The 17525-nt window shown below is 44.2% G+C and overlaps 2 protein-coding genes across 2 annotated transcripts in view; one reads left to right on the top strand and one right to left on the bottom strand.

The window, feature by feature from the left end:
- Window positions 1-9940, bottom strand: part of sntg1 (syntrophin, gamma 1) — a 38416-nt gene extending 28476 nt beyond the window's left edge. Inside the window, exons 1-2 of the mRNA XM_047590690.1 lie at window positions 9362-9940; window positions 115-415 (exon numbers count right to left, since the gene is read on the bottom strand). The gene's annotated coding sequence lies outside the window, so the exon portion shown is untranslated. The remainder of the gene's footprint in view (window positions 1-114; window positions 416-9361) is intronic.
- Window positions 9941-14213: 4273 nt separating this feature from the next.
- On the top strand, window positions 14214-16492 carry snai2 (snail family zinc finger 2). The gene is made up of 3 exons (XM_047588512.1): window positions 14214-14439; window positions 14615-15136; window positions 15519-16492. The coding sequence occupies exons 1-3, from the start codon at window positions 14361-14363 to the stop codon at window positions 15698-15700; spliced, it is 783 nt and encodes a 260-aa protein (XP_047444468.1). The 5' UTR covers window positions 14214-14360; the 3' UTR covers window positions 15701-16492.
- Window positions 16493-17525: the final 1033 nt, after the last annotated feature.

The raw sequence follows: 17525 nt of genomic DNA on the forward strand, positions 1-17525 counted from the left end.
AGTTTTAATCAGACGTGACTGCCACTTGACTCGACGGAAACGGGTGCAGAACAAAAAAAAACGGCTCGCGCTTGAATTATGGAACCTCTGCTGCGTGGGGAGAAGCAGACTTACCTCAGCAGAAAGGCCCCCAGCTCTTTGTTTGTTGAGGTCTAGCCATGGAGCAGCGAGATGATCCCTGATCTGAGCCGTGGCAGAGGGCCTCCTCGAATCATGGCTGTCAGCGCTGGGCAGTGGGAGGGCGCTGCTGTCACTTCTCCTGCCTGCTTTTTGTTTTTCCCCCCAGTTGGGAAGGACGAGGCTATCGTGCAGCGAGGCTTCTCTCCTGGAGGTCCCTGTTCGTCTGTGGCCGCGCTGCAGTATCGGGAGGAGAACGCAGCTAAGGTACCATCCTGACGGTGGAACCACTCGAGAGCTGAAACAAACAAAAAAAATAAATAAATAAAATCCCCTCAACTGAATCTCAGAAACAGAGCTGAATATTGTTGATTACATGCTTCTGACTCCAAGTGAAAGGATGTAATTTATAGCTGCCAGCAAAACAGACAAGTGTTTTCAGTATAACGGCTGAATGTATGTGGGATGTTGAATCAGAGGCAATTCACAGCTTTATTTCCCAAATAAGCACCTGGTACAAACACAGAACTGAATCCTCAGTGTGTGATGAGGGATCCTCTCAAATACCTCACTCGGAAAAAGAAAAAAAAAACTGGATTCATGTGCATGAATGCCAAAAATGCAATTAACTCTTATTCTTCCATTTTCTTGGATTTTGCTATGCCACGCGCAAATTACTCCTTCGAGGCTTTTATTAAGTTCCAATAGTGCACCCTTGAGAAATCCTCCTCGTTAGTATGCATTGTTGGCTCGGGGCCACTTTGCTGTCGAGCTGCAGTGTCGCCACTATGATCATTGTTAAAAAGTAATGTACAGTATACATTTCAGGCTACATTTCATGCATAAAAAAATTTGACTTGTGATTGTTCAGGGAGAGCAGCCTCAGTGTGACCTGTGTTGGCAAAACACCGGGACGAAAAGAGAGGACAGCGAGAGCAGGCGATTCAGAGAGTCTTTAAAGACTAAAAACGCAAGCAGTGAATATTCTCAAAAGCTTTGACCTTCAGAAAACAAGAGACTTCAACCAAAACACGATTATCGTGTTAGCGTCAAACATCTTCAGATCACTATCCCTTATGTAGAGGAGAAACATCACGCACTTCAATACACTTCCTGAGGCGCCGCTCCGACTCTTAAATGATGGACATTTTGGCTCTTCCAATGTTCAACACACTCAACAATTCAGCTGAAATAAGTTGCGTTAACTTATCTTCTCTGGTTACGACATTTACTTTTATGGATAAGATCGGTTTCTTAATATGCTGAATTAATCGTTTTACTGGCTCGCGCACAACAATTATTCTCATGTCAACGAAGTCAATTCAATTAATTTGCAGAGATCTAACAGGCGGACTTGCACCCAGTGGTGAGTTTATTATTAGAGATGGATTTAATATTAGCCAGAGGTAACGCAGTCTAATACAGATACCGTGCAACGAAGCCGACACTTATTAACAGCTGCTGTCGTAACGGGTTCAGAGATGCTGAATCAGACTCTCGCAGGAGATTTTGAAAGCACCTCACATGACCTCTGACCCGCGCTGGTTTCCAGTACTATGCACCCGACCGGTGGAATGAGCAGGCTTCTGTTTCTAATAATACGAGTGAATGTAACGGGGCTCTGCGTGTGTTTCGAGTGGGTGATATCCATTGTTGTAATTTTGTGGTTATGTAATCTCTTCTCAGGTCCCTTCTCCAAAAGGAGATTTCATCTCAGCGAAGCTTCCACAGTATATAAAGCATAACTGCGTTAGCTCGCGGGGTATTTTGGAGGCCGTCATCTATTACATTATACAAAGAGGTGCCTCCATTAGTTTGTCCACTCTGTTTAAATCAGTGAGTGGAGACTAAGTAGGGACTAATTGTGCAATTTATTGGACTGAAATCACTTTAGCTGGATGTTCTTTATAAACTGGCATCTGAGTTTTTATTTAATGCCATCAAGTTCAGCCTAAAGTGGAGCATATCATACAGCATCCACAATTAAAGTTTATTAAATGGTAAGGCAGCGGAAGGACAAATCATCTGAAAGCAAATCTGATGATCATTTATGTATTTAGTTCATTAAATGTGAAGATACCTCAATTTCCTTTATCTTTTCTGATTGTAAATGTAATGTTATTACATCTAGAATAGATTTAAAGACATATACACTATCAGATATTAAACCTTGAGGTCTGAAACGTGGCTTTTGCTGTTTTCTGATGTAGTAAAATGTAATTATAATCATTAGCAAAGTGGAATAAATCTAATGTAATCTAAACATTTAACAAATACAACAAACTGTTTCTACTATCACTGAGGGAAACTCACATTTATTGATAAAACTTCCAATGGTTTTTAACTTGCAACATATTTTATGAGTTCTACTGACTTGGAAAACTGAACCTGAAATATCCGTCTCCACCTCCCCTGCACACCGTCTGGGTCAAGCCGCCCAGCTGTGTAATGGGTGTAGAAATCCTGACATCATTTGTGGACCGGCTTTAAAAAAATAAATGTCTCCCTCCACCTGGTCAGCTGAAAAATGTGTCTGCAGCTTTGAGATGAGCACTTTGTCTTAGCAGGTGCCCTCCTGCACAAACTGCCAGCGCTCCCCCTTTTCTCTTTGTGCGAGAAAGCAAAGACTAAATAGGATGAACCTTTTGTGCCTTTTAAGTCGAGTCAGCGTAACTCCTTTTTTTTTTTTTTTTTTTTTTTTTACAACTACGCCATCAGATATGTTCAGCTCTGCCAATTTGCCAAGCGATGGGTTTCAAATAATGCTCCTGTCTTTGACACAATGGCAGAAAAGCACACGGGAGGAGGAGAGCGAGATTGCCTGCGTGATGTGGAGATTGCAACGTGACATCTCCATCTCTTAGACCTGAGGACAGCTGTGGCCCGTGCCGGATGATAAATGGCCGTCAGCGCGTGCGCGCTGGTCGAGCAGCTGTCGGCGGGGATGGGGGGGTTGCTCCGGCAAACGTGGTTTTACTTCTCAAATTGGGAGATGGGTTTCACTTAGTGTATGTTCATTTGTTCCGCGACCTGGAACATATGGCGCCAAAGGAGTGCCGCTTTTTAATTTGGAGTGAGATGATAGCGGATATTATGATTCTCCAACGCGATGGCATCCCCAGATAGTCCCGCTCAACACGCACAGCTTTGCACGGACAATATTTCACATAATCTGCCAGTTTATGTTAGGAAACTTACTTAGCGAGCTGCCAGGCTGTTTGGATGTTAAATTTGTGTACCTATCCGTGTCCCGTCTGGAGCCTCTAAAGTGGCCAACTTCACTTCGAAAATAATTCTCGTGACTGTTCAGTTTTAACAAAGATCGCAGTTTTTAGTGTTGGGGATGGATTCCATGGATTAAGGGGCCTTTTTCTTCAGTTATTTTTAGGTTTAAGTCTGTCATATGTCACACAGAGTCGGTTTGTGCTCCCTGTGACCAAATGTTTACTTCATATTTACATGTCTTCTTTCTCTCTGTTCAAACGTCTGAAATAAAAGTTTTAATCTAAGAGCAGGTGCGGTATTCTGTTTTGAATTTGCACTGCTGCTGCTTGAAATATTAGCTTTAATAGATCTGTGCTTGTCATTCTTTTTCTTTCCTCGCTGTTTCGCCAGGAAACAGATTTTATAACAACTGTTTTATAGCAAAGAAGAACCGATTCCAGGTGGGGTTCAATGCTCATGTTACTACCAAATGTCAGACATCGCACAACTTTCCTCAGCTCTTAAGCTGGCACCCCTCTCCAGATCCTATTATCATCCATAACCAGCATCACCATCTGATGTCCCTCTCTCATCTGCAGTCACACGTCTTGGTGTAAAAATGGACCCCCAGCTCAACTTTGAATCCCATATCAACCACTTCTGTAATACCTCCTTCCATCACCTCCGCAACATCTCCACACCCCGCCCCTTTCTCTCCCTCTCACATGCTGGTCCGTGCCTTTGCCTCCTCCAGGCTATATTACTGTAACGCACTTCTCATCTGGTTTCCCTAGCAGGAGCCTGCAGAGGCTCCCGTGCATCCAAAACTCGGCAGCTGATGAGAGTGCGTAAACATGAGCACGTTAGCCCCGCCCTCCGCTCACTCTCCACTCACTCCACTGGCTGTTCGTTTCCACCAGGATCGAGTGTAAGGCTTCCCTCCTCACACACCAATGCATCCATGGACATGCCCCCCGACCCCCGCCCCTACCTCAAAGAACTTCTCAACCCTCAAAACACATCACGCTCCCTCTGCTCCACTCACTCAAACCTCCTCCATATTCCCAGAACCAGACTCAGGACCATGGGAGATGGGGCCTTCTGTACTGGTGCCCCACGCCTCTGGAATGCCCCCCCTGACACCTTGAGGGCACCACAACCCACTGACTGTTTCAAAAAGGGTCCTTAGACATTTCTTTTTAGCAGAACCTATGGTTCTCCCGCTTAGATGTTTAAAACATTTTAAACCTTTTTTTTCTTTGTTTGTAAGCTGTAGCCCTTTGAGATCTTTTGGCATTATAAATAAAATGTATTATTATTATTAATAAATTTGGGAGCAATGAAACACTGCATTGATTGGTGCCCAGACGTGGTCGTCTCTTTGCCTGTGCTGGGCCGTTGGTGAGGGCCCGTCCTTGTGCCCCTAGTTCATGCTGTGTGCCCTTCACCGCTGGCACTGGTCCGACCCTGTCGGCAATTCAGCGCAGTGAATGGACAGAGAGCGTCAGTGAAAGAGATGACGGTGGTTGGCTGTTCAGCTTAGTGAGCCGCTGACAAAAGTAGATAAAAATGACAACGTTTAAAGTGTCCACAGAAATGTATCTCATCTTAACATCCAAATACAACACCAGAATCCTCTACTATGAATAAAATACAGACAGACTGATAAGCATGATTCAGGAGAGGGCAGTTCTGTGCGACAGTAGCTCATTTTAGCTTTCTAGCCACCAGCTAACAGTTGCTCTTCCAGTTTCCCCCTTTTTTAAACGGCATCTGTCGGCATCCCAACGTGTTTTTAAAAACAAGCAGAAAATCTCCACATTTAAGAAGCTACAACAAGAAGACATTTACAGACTTAATTTTCCCTTCCTTTATAAAGACTTGTCTTTCCCCCCTACAGCTTGTGATGTATTCATAATCTCAGCGTTCAGCGTTACTCTGGCAGTGAACAGGCTCACGTCAAGAGGCAGCTGTTTGAACAGTGGTGTATTTACCGAGTACATCTAGTATTCAGCAGGGCCTCTTGTGCGTGCCGCTAGAGGTGCTACCTCTTCTTCTTTCGGATTACGTTGCAGATCGATCACCGGGGCGAGACGTGAAGAATATCTCATCATGTTTTCGAATCTTTTAGTGCATTTGTCAAAAAAAGAAAATAAGTCATTATCTCGTGAGTGGATACCTGAGGCCCCCGGTCACAGCCAGCGGCGCTCTGCACACCAGACCCTCATGAATGATAGGCAGAGGAGTAAATTAGTGATGGACACATTTATGGACTGAGCTCCTGACCTTCCTGACTTTGATGTATGTTTTTTGGCAGCGGGGAGCCACCGGATATCAGGTGGATGCCAACTTGAATCAGTGAGAATCATTTCACAAACTGCTTCCCTGTTATATCACTAGGTATCGTTGAGCGGAAACAGACAGACGCCGGAAAACATCCAATACGAGAGGCTGAGCGCGCTGCACATTTATCGCTGACAGGTTCTCTAATTGGATTATAATCTTTTTTTATTTTTTTTTTCATTTTATTTAACATATGATATTATCATTGTCATTATCTGTTGCCAGTGGGTGAGTAGATTCTGTACAACCAGCGTGTTATCTCACATGAAGGTCTTAATTAGGTTCAAGAAATGAACAACACTGAAATGCTGAATTCATTCCCCTCACTACATGTGTGTGATTAGATCCTAAGTATATATATATGCATGCAGTCAATTTTGAACTGCCTTGCAGGGCCTGGACATGGCATCGTACATGAAAGGATTAAAAAGCCCAGTCTATTGCTGAAGGCTAGACAACACCGAAATGATGCTCAGCAGTCGAGGGACACATCTGTTCAATTACTTAATATAAAGTGGGAAAATACTAATGAATGATATCTCAATGGCTTGGGCAAATTAATTAAGAATTCAAACTGTGAAACAAATTCTGATCTTAGGGATATGAATGTCCAATAGAGCATTATTGGAGATTAAAGCTTGATTTAGGGGCTTTAGGGAACGTTTATTCTATTCCTTGAATTATTTCTACGACTCGCGCAAAATGTGACACATTTTCTAGAAAAACACCTGCAAAAAATTATATATCAGGATTCAACTAATGACTTTTAATTATTCTATAGAACATACGGATCTGAGTTTTCCCGGAGCTCATTTTGTTGGATCCTATACAAATACATTCATGTTAATTGTGATGAAAAACAACAAGTCCACGCGTCGGAGATCCTGGAATAAGACACTAATCCAAACAATCCATTATCAAAGTCGACTGACTCACACAAACTTGTGGTGTGACCGAGTTAGTTTCACAACCTCCCACGTCAACAGAAACCATGAAGTATGTTCTGCTGGCATAAGCAAAAAAAAAATGTGAGCGTTAATTGCAACTTGGGGCTGTTTCACTATTCGCAGGTTGAATGAACTGCAAATGTTAAGTGAAAAAACACAATACTGCAGGTACAGTGTACAATGCTCCATCGAGGCCAAGCTGCTGCTATGGAGTAGCTGTCAAGGCAGCAGTGCTTAACGAACAAGCAGACTCTCCACATTAATCAAATGTGACCTAAAATTGTCCAGTCTGGGCCACTTACGGGTTGTAACACAAAAAGGAAGCAGAAATCCACCGTCGGAGGTAAAGATGTTATCACTGAGGGTTTTTATCGCTTGCATGTTAACCTCATGGATCATTATGGATAATCAAACCCCCTTAATCGTTTTCTTAGGGCAGTTATCACCTACAAGAAGCTTTCTGGCAGTTGGTCTGTGTTGCAGCCCTGGACCTCTAAATCAGATGGGCCTGTATATGAGGTGCATATAGATGAGAGTTGTGTCTTCTGCCCCGGCCCCCCGCTCCCTCCTGCCATGAAGAGCTCGGTGTGGACTCGCTTCATTAGCCATCAGTCTCCGCAAAGCCAGACTAATGGTTTTCTTGTTGCATGACAGTGACTTTGTTGCACAAACCACCAATAAATTTCCCCCCGCACGCCCTGCGAGAGAAATATCTCCGGTTCCTTTTTATTTGTGCGCCTCGTACATCACGCCGCAATAAAAGCACACGCCTCCTCCTCTGCGAATTCAACATCTGGAGCGGTTAGTATGGATGGTTGACCAAACAGTTGCTGTAAAAGCCCCGCAGAAACATCAGGTGCGATCCATTTTTCTATCTGCTGCCGGACTCTCTGGGGCTAGATAGTAATGAAGATGTCCAGCCTTTCGGTGACACATCGTAGGCTCTCCTAGCTGCCCTTTACACGGAACAATCGCTGGAGGAAAATGTTAAAGAATAACTCTGTTCTGAGCCACTAAAATATTTCCCTTTGAACGCGGGCTTTCACGCTTCCCGCGTCGTCGTTGTCAACTTTCTGCTGTCAAGTTTCCGTGCCTTGTTTTTTGGTAGATGATCAAAATAGGTCACAGAATAAAGGCATGCGGCATTAAAAAAAAAAACTTATCCTTCAGTCGGGGTGCAGTGCAGAGAGTGTAACCCTCGAATATTTAGCTCAACTCGATTACATATCAAGTTGTGCTGGGTGATGCTGGGGGAGTGTAACAGCACTCTGAATGTGTTAACATACATAATTGATGTCAATGTGTACATTCGCCGCTTCAAGTGATGCCTTAGGACCGCTTATCCTGCTCGTATATTTCAAGATGTTATTTAACTAGTCTGGATTTTTTAAATGACCCACTGGGAAGGGGATTATTGATAATATGATAATCGTTATGTGTGAGAGCCTCAGATCAGGATTGTGTTTTGCACTGTTGTCACTGTTGGCACTGTTTCCTTCCTTCTATCAGCAGATCCAGAGAGCAACACAGTGTGGAGGATTCAAACAAGTTGTCCCCTCTTTCTCTTCCCCAGCCGGACATATTGGCCAGACGTGACTGACACCATTTCACTCAGGCCTGATTTTCTGCCAGTGTACCTCTGTCAGCTGGCCAAACTGCTCTTTGATTTAGGACATAAGCAGGAACAGAGGGGGAGGGAAAGCGTGTGCCACAGGGCATAAAATAGTCAATGACATGTCTTTGCCCCTGTGGGAAGTGAGACCTCCAGTACATCAAACAGATTGCACCTGACCTATGACCGGCGAAAGGACGGGGCCCGCCTCGGCTCAGTGCTTGTGCCCCTGTGAGCGCGGGGCTCGATGTGTCGAGGTTACAGACCCGAAATCACCCAGCTGAAGTCTGATTCCTGCATTTTTCGTGTGCCTCTTTGGATAACTGCGCTGATTGTCTGTCACCTTGCAGCCCATAGTGGAAGAAACAAAAATAAACAAGCCTGCCTGATAAGCACCCTGCCACACCAGTATATAGCAAGGGAGGCATCATAAATTTAGTGAGGGGATTGATGAGTTTTCTGCAAGCATAATAAAGCACACTGGGGCAGCAGCAGCAGCAGACCGAGATGCTCCTCTATCCCTGACAGACGTTGCCTTGATTTTTTTTTTCTTTTTTTTCTAAGTAGAAGCTGCGAAGCATCGAGAAACAATGACATATTTGTGAATGGTCCATTGGGCAGTTTTCTTTTTTTTTTATTAAAGTCTGAATGTTCTCGAGGATTGGCAACCGGTGCAGAGAGAAAGGGAGCACTTTAACGCAGCTGAAAAGGACCGTGGATGAAAAGAGGTCTGCTGCCACTGCACTGGCTGGAGGAACTGCGGGTGCTGCTTGTTGTACCTGCACTGAGGCGATGCAAAGGTCTCTGCAAGCCCACGTATTCCCTGCTACTCATATGATAATGAAACGGTGCTTCATCATGGGGCCCATTATAAGTTTCCGCTGGCTGCATCACACAAATGTAACTATTAGAGGACGCGATGGTTTTATTATCCGCCCGGCCATATAGCCGATTGGTACATAAATCTCTGCACGCAGCGTTAAGGCTGAATAGCATCTAAAAGAAAAAGTAGATTGTGAGAGGATTCATGGTTCATTTCATGGGTGTTTGGCATCATAATTAACTACCTACGTCCGTCATGCTCTGTATTACGAGGCGCTGTAAATGTAAAAAGCGAGAAAAGGTCTGCGAGGCTTACCTGATTTTCTGGTAACAGGTGGCGATGTCTTATTAGATCCCCTTTGCACTCCGATCCCCTCGTCCGAAGCCCTTTTCTTATTTTAATTTATGCAACGGTTGCTACTAAAACATCTCTGCGAAATCACAATGTATCCCTTGTGGCAGCATCGCCCACACGGCATCCTGGTCCACTACACTGTAGCAATGTGCAAAAGAAAAAAAAAAAAAGAAAAGAAGAAGAAAAAAAACACACAATCCCCCCCGTCAGAAAAACAGTCCGCACTCAAAATCACAACCGGATTTGTCCATATTTCCTGGGCAGCGGCGGTTTCAGGGATTCCTTTCCGTCGACATCCCTGGCGGAGAGAGTACGGTTTCACAGCTCCGTGTCTCCGTCTCTCTCTCGCATCGTGCTGCCAAAATGACTGAAGCTGGAAATCACATGCGGCTGCTTCGGCGCGCGCGTCAATCGCCTTCGTTTACCTAAGGCACCCGCACAACTCTGGATCCATAAATATTACATGTTGTTGTTGTTTTTTTTTTTTTACTTTTCCACTGTTTACATGGACGCATGCTGCTCTGTCCCACATTACATCTGAATTCCCAAAGCGTTTTTCTATCTAAACCAATTACATTTGCGTGCACTGCGGTCCTCCGTGCACGTGTGTGTGCAACCCCGGGGTTGAGGACTCTTTTGGAAAGTGGGGACATTTTATTTGGTTCTGACGAATCTTCAGGGGTCTGGTGGAGACTTAAGACTTGATTTTAGACATCAGGTCAGAGTTCGGCTCAAGGTGAAGGTTGGGCAAGGCGTTTAATTGAAGGTTATGGGTACAGAGAGGGGCATAGGGACATAAATCTGTTCACATGGTCATTGTAGGGACCTGTCTCCTCTTTTTGGACCGAAAAGTGAGTCCCTGTAACATAAATGATTATATTTAAGACTCGGTTTGGGATCAGGACATGAGTGAGGTTTAGATTTAAGCTGGAAAGTAAGTTCTATTCCTGGTGCGGCTTCACCCAGCTGCCGAGGTGTGTGGAGTGAGAAAAGAAACTGTGGAGAGGTCAAAACTCCAGCAGCAGTTACGGAACAGCTTTATTAGACCCGCGAGTTTCAGATCGTGACCTTCACCGGGGTCTTTCTTCGGATGAAAGTGGTGAAAAGGGTTAGACTGGTAGTATGAGAAGGATTAAGGTCTATGTAAGACTCCAGCAAATCTGGTCCAGTTGCCTTTTTTAAAACACCTTTTGGATTATCGTGACCCGGATGACTGAGAACTCTCGCAGACACTAAGTTCTTGAGGTTTGCCTACTTACAGGTGAGCAAAAGACAAACAACATTTTCACCGGCCCCACGCTCCAAGGTTATTTTTACATCAAAGCCCGAGTCTGAGCTGAATGGTATTCGGGTGGATTTTCTCAGTCTTGCACAGTTAGACGCTCCTGACACAGTTTGTGCTGTCAGTAAGCACACACACACACACATAACACAACACAACACAACACAACACTGTACTTGGGTTCAGTCACTCGGTAGTATCTGGACTCTCTCTCCGGGGCCCTCGCGTGAGCAGCTGCTCAGGCTGACCAGGTGCACCTCATTTTCCATGCTGTCATCATGCCAGCTGAAAGATCCCGCTGGTTCCCCACACGAAGCTAGTTGACTCTCCCGACGCTCCTAGCTGCCCGCCAACCCGAGCGCCACGTCACAATCTGCACTTCCTCGCGAACCGAGAGGCATATTTCACTCTGATGCCCCAACATACACCGAGTCTCCTAATCGAGGTTGGTTGATCAAAAGTCCCGTAGAATCAGTAGCGCTGGACCGCACAGAACTGGTCCAGCAACCTACAGCTGCTGTCGAGGTCAACCACGGCGGTGGGGGGATGGTGTGATCTGGAGATAATAAATGGATGAGCTCAATGACTTCACACTTTACAACACGTCCACTGTGAGGCTCTCCGTCCCTGTCCTTCTTAATGGCAATCTAAATCTAACTCACACCTCATGATTGCTCTTATATGTCCTTTCAGGTATTGCCGGGTCTCAACAGAGGACTTGGAAATAGACGATATTTCACATATATTTCAACAACCTGACATCCGCAATGAACTGCAGCCTCTTTGTCAGTGTCACTGGAAAGCTCTGTCACAACTGCTGCCGTGACAGCTGACTCAGTTTTAGTGCATTAGCAGTCCCAGGCCATGACAGATATTATTATGTGTTTCGCAGTCTACGGGCTGAAACATTCGGGGGATTTGATTGGTACGTCAGATCAAACTGCCTTTGAGGGGTACTGTAATTGCATCTAAACACATTTGTTCGATCACCTTCTTGGTATGAGCAAATAGTGGGGAGAGTTGTAGTTATTTTATTTTATTTTATTTTATTTTTTTTCTGCTTTCCATCACGGTTTGAAGTGTGCCAGGCTAAATACGATAAATTTGCCAGTGATCAGGCAGTCAAATCTCACCCATACAACTTCAATATTCAAGTTATATTAAGAGATTTTAGCATTCAAATTTAAACCTTAACATGGTTTATTGGTTATTTAGTCACAAATCTTTAATCACAAGGTTTTGGTCAGTTGATACTTTACACATTTAGATACTAATTATTTCATCTGGGAACACAATTAGAGCCTTCCAGCATTGTATGCCGTTTTTTAACCAAAACATGATATTGTGCAAGAACAAAATCCACAGTAAATTGTAACATGGCATTTCCCATGTGCAGTAATGTGTGTAATATCGCACAAATGTCAAGAACACTTATCTATATTCACAGACACACAGTCGCAAATGCTCACGTATGTGGATTGAAAGTAAACAAATATTTGCTTCAGGATAGGTAGGAGGCTACAAAACGCATACAACTGCTCTTTAAAACTCAGGGCTGATAAAAAAATAGATTACATTAAATAAAAAAAAAAACATTATGAGGGAATAAAACTAAATACACAGTAAATTCTCATTCGGCTCATTCATCAGTGACACTAATCGGACGTTCAATGTTGTCAGGAGGTAAACAAATGCAACGGATGACTGAATTACACGCATGTCTGAACCGCAAATCACATGAGAACTCAACCACTTGAACATATGAGAAAATGAAGATGCACTGACAACATCGCTATGATATCTTGATACCTGTGCTTGACCAGAATCTGAATCCTGTTCATTTTTAATTGAGCACATTTTTGACGGTGTTAACACTTTCCTCCCGTGACAAGATGCAAGGCCAAGGATCCAAGGTTCCTCCTCCGTTAATTAATCCTGGAGCTCATAAACTGCAGCCTCCGCTTTTCAGAAACGGTGATATGATTAGAGTCAGAGCTCCATGTTTCCGTTCCCCCTTCATTACTGTCAGTAGAGCAGCATTCAGATGTTCTCAATGCAGGGAGCAGAACTGAAGCATGAACGCTGCAAGGGGACATTTTTTTTTTTCCCATCGCAGCGTATGGTCTGCTTCTCTTAGATACGGCTCGGGAAATTGATTTTCAAAGCATTATCTTTTACATTGCACACTGTTGTGTGCCGGATCGCCACCGAACACACCACCAGTCCTCGCCCATTGAGCCTGCCACGCAGAGCGCTGAATATGTGACAGTAGCCGGGAGTTATTATGCACAGATAACCTTCCCCTTCCCTTTATAATCCAAGCTGGTACAAAAGGAAACTATCCATGATCTGCAATTATGTTTTCTAGATAAGATAAGCACTTCACAATTAACTTAAGGCTTGCCCCAGACATAAGGAGCTTTCATATCTGCTGACCCAGCCAATCAAACCGCTCCAGGAGCTGCTTTTCAATATCACCAAGCCTTTGCCTCTGTGTGGTTTCCCTACTGCCTTTGTCACTTTAGCTGCTTTGCAACTCCCACCCTTCTCCTAGGAGAACTGACTCCAACACAAGGGGGCGTACACTGCCAAGTTTGCCTCTCCTTGTCCAGTCCAGCAGCAGCAGCGGCGGCAGCAGCGGCGGCAGGGACAAATTAGATTATGGTATCATGCTGACCTTGAGAGGGAACCACACTTAAATTTACATTTTAAGGAGGAATGCCTTATTGCATTATTGACAAGGAAATGTGAGGCTTTCTCCACACACAACTGCATCAGAAGGGACCACCCTTTGGTTCACCCACTGAATGACAATGCGGATGGGAGCATGCAGTTTAGTCCATCCGTGAGTTTGCATTGATCCTGCAGTCTTTTGTCAGTTTAATACATTTAGAAATGCAGATAGCTATATATATATATATATATATATGTCAAATCTAAACCTTCCCTATTTCTTCGATTCAGTTATCATGATCACCATCGTACATGCCGATGTTGGAAGGAGAATTCTTCAATTCTAATAAGCCACCATACAGGATAATCAAGTCCCCAGAGGTTTGTAACACAACAATCATCAGCAACACCGTGCACTTTCTGTGCAGTGATTGCATTAGCGATGGCATTTTAAATAACCTTTCTCTTTCACCCTGTACTTCTTATTCCTTTTCTTTCCCTGGCACCTCACTCCTCCTCTCAGCTCTCTTTGGTTGCATTGATATTTAAAAAAGGCTCTGCACTCTGTGGATGCTTCAGTTCTGGAAATGTACTCTGCTCTGCTGCTGCCCATGTGTCACTTACACCAAACTGTGAAGCCATGCACACTTGTATCTCGCACAAAGCACCTGTCTTACTGGGGAAAATGGCAAAAACCCAGCCCCTCTGGGGTGTACGTGCTCCTATAGGCTAAAAGTGCATTTTTAAGGCTCAGTGGTAAAAGCGAGACGTAATTGGTTTGAGCTCCCAGCATATGTAAATGAAAGAAGATGGCTCCTCCCATGCACCTGATCGGGAGTATTTACAGCTCTTTACAGCTACCCATTTCACTGTTTCCAAGAGCGCAGCGTCGCACCATGACACTCCACTGGACTTAAGCAATAAGGATTTCCGTCTTTACGCACTAAAACTGACGCTCACCGCTTTATTTACTAAGAAAAAAAAGTTTGCCAAAAGTTTTCCAAGATGCCACGCTCTTTTCTGGTCAAGAAACACATAAACTCCGCAAAGAAGCCAAATTATAGTGAGCTGGACAGCCCAACAGGTAAAGTTATTCCACACTTAAGTCGCAATGTACATTTTAAAAAGTTGTGTTTTCTTTCGCGCAGTCGCTTGTTTTTAAAGCGCAGCGTCTGGCTCGAAAATCTGTGCTTCCCCCACTCAAGCGCTGACAGCCATCATCTGACGTCTCTTTTTCACTTTGCTGTCTTTATTTCCAGTGTTCATCACGCCGCACATCTACAAGGGCCTACCCCTGTCGGTTATCCCGCAGCCGGAGATCCTGAGCTCGGCAGCGTACAGCCCCATCACAGTGTGGACTACCAGCAACTTGCCGCTGTCTCCCCTCCCCAGTGACCTCTCCCCCATCTCTGGATACCCCTCATCGCTCTCCGACACCTCCTCTAAAGACCACAGCGGCTCTGAAAGCCCGAGGAGTGATGAAGACGAGCAAATGCTGCCTAAGCTGACAGACCCTCACGGAGTGGAGGCAGAGAAATTCCAATGCAGCTTGTGTAGCAAATCCTACTCCACGTACTCTGGACTTCTCAAGCATAAACAGCTGCACTGCGACGCCCAAACGAGGAAATCTTTCAGTTGTAAATACTGCGAGAAGGAGTACGTTAGCCTGGGAGCTCTCAAAATGCACATCAGGACTCACACCTTGCCGTGTGTTTGCAAAATATGCGGGAAAGCGTTCTCCAGACCGTGGCTGCTCCAAGGACACATCAGGACGCACACCGGTGAGTGAACGAGGGGTGGGGGGGAGTGGGAAAGTGTGGGGCCTCCATGTGTCAAGAGGCTGCTTTGATTTTGCAGGCGCAGATCCAACACTGTTTAGTGCTCAACAGCTACAGCACCCCTGTTATACAACCCAGCACTGCTTTGTAGTGACACTGAGGAAGTTAACTCTCTTATGATATTATTTCCTGTATATTTCTGCTGGTGTTCTGAAAAGAAAAAAAAAATACTCCCCTTTGACACCAGTGTCATGTTGCAATCAATCAGCGGTTGAATATGCTCAGCAGAGTGCCTGTCTTTCAAACCGATTGCTACAACCAAACAGAAATATCTTCTAAATGCAGTTGCTGACAGCGTCTTCTTTCTCGTTTTCTGCTTTGACAGGAGAGAAGCCCTTCTCGTGCCCTCACTGCAACAGGGCGTTCGCAGACAGGTCCAACCTCAGGGCTCACCTACAGACCCATTCGGATGTGAAAAAATACCAATGCAAGAACTGCTCCAAAACCTTCTCCAGGATGTCTCTTCTGCACAAGCATGAGGAATCTGGTTGTTGTGTAGCACACTGAACTGGGATACTTTTCCACCGCCAGAAAAACCCCCTCCTCTGTTTCTTCTTCATTTTTTTCCAAGTCCAGGAGAACTGTCAGGGAATCACGCCGAGAGGGGTTTGTTCGCAAATATGCAGACTTTTTTTGTTCGTTTTTTTTTTTTTTTCTGCTACAACCGGCCTATTTCATTTCAGAGTGAGAAATAGCTCTCACATGCTTCTCGTTTCAAGCAGTGTTTCTGTGATTGCAATCAGTGTCGAGCTTTGTCACACCATGTACTCACCTACCTGTGCTATTCATGCACTTTTCTGCATGTCTAGAAAGTTTTATATGCCTTCACAATGTTATCTTCAGTGTTTGTACCAATGTCTTTCAATGGCTGTTATGCAGTCCTCCACTTTTTTTTTTTTTTTTTATACAAGTGATACCAAATGGTGCATTACAAATGGCAGTATAACTATAACCAGTGGAATACTGAAGCCATTGTTACATGTAGGGAACAAGCGCAAACTTTAATTTAGGGTGAACTATTATACGTTTTGCACAGTGTTTAGGAACAGCACTCAAATAGCAATACAAGTCGTCTCAAGTGCCTCAGTTTTACTCAGCAATAATACGTATTTCTCAACAACAGGTTCCTTTTATATTTTTATATATTGAATGTAAGTGTGACTGAGATGATTGTATATCAACAGTAGAAAGCTGTGATGCTGAATGATTTTTTTTTTGATATTTTCATATTATCATGACACTTTTTTTACAAAAAAAAAAAAAATAAAGTTTCATGACGTTTTTGTATACTTCCTTTGGCATCTGTGCAGCCTTCTGTTGTCTCTGTGGGTGCGCAGCTCTTTCAGCAGCACTCAGCAGGATTCACTGTTTGCCACAAGCTTCAAACGGTAGAACTTACCCAAAAGTAAATGATATTTAATCCGGCTTGCACCATCTCATGTTATGGAGATGTAAAAATGAGGAAAGAGGTGACTCAGCTCCAAATCAGGCCTGAACCTGTTCCCTGTGAACCTGTCCAGACATCAAACAATCTTGAAATTTAACACATACAAGCTATATTGATCTGCACTCACTTGTTACACCCTTTGAGGGCCCGTGACTCTTTCCTTGCCCGAGTGTGCGCGTAAAAGCTTGAAAGCGAAAGTGTATGGAAAGTGTATAGTTAATTTTGAAATTCATCAACATTAGCTGCAGATAAAGTGACACGAACCTGTTATTTTATCTCCTTGCTCAATCGCAACAATCACTGCAGGGCACCGGGGCACTCAGAAATCCAGATTTTAATATGTTTTCGCAAAAAGATCGAATTTGCATTTGCTTTGACGACCTCCTTGAATTCTGGGACGCGTGCCATCAAGGATTAAATAGACCTCCCTGGGCTACATTTTGTTGTCTCTTACCGTATGTTATCTTGAAGCAGATAGAGATAAGAGCACAAAAAAAGTACAGCGCCTCAAGGCATACAGTCAAACTCTCTAGCAAACCCCAGAAAGTGTAGTTTGCCCCAGTGAGGGCAAAAGCTGCTGACCTTAAAGATGTGATCTGACAAATAGACACTTGTTTTTCTTGGTGCGAGGGGCTGAACACCCCTGTAGGTAGATTCTCCTCGCTCTGAGTCATCGTCAAGCTATTCCAGGTGCTGGGATTTGTCCAGGTGGCTCCAGGGCTCTTCAAACTCACAAGGAAAAAAAAAAAAAAAACAGGTGCAGCTCGGAGGAGAAGAATACAAACCACATCTACAAGTCCACCAATACAACAGAGACCACAGTCATGACCTAATGTGGAAATGTTACAAGAAACAGGTCCTATTATCCAGATCATTTGCCTCATA

This window comes from Mugil cephalus, chromosome 7, assembly GCF_022458985.1.
Source record: "Mugil cephalus isolate CIBA_MC_2020 chromosome 7, CIBA_Mcephalus_1.1, whole genome shotgun sequence".
Classification (NCBI taxonomy): domain Eukaryota; kingdom Metazoa; phylum Chordata; class Actinopteri; order Mugiliformes; family Mugilidae; genus Mugil; species Mugil cephalus.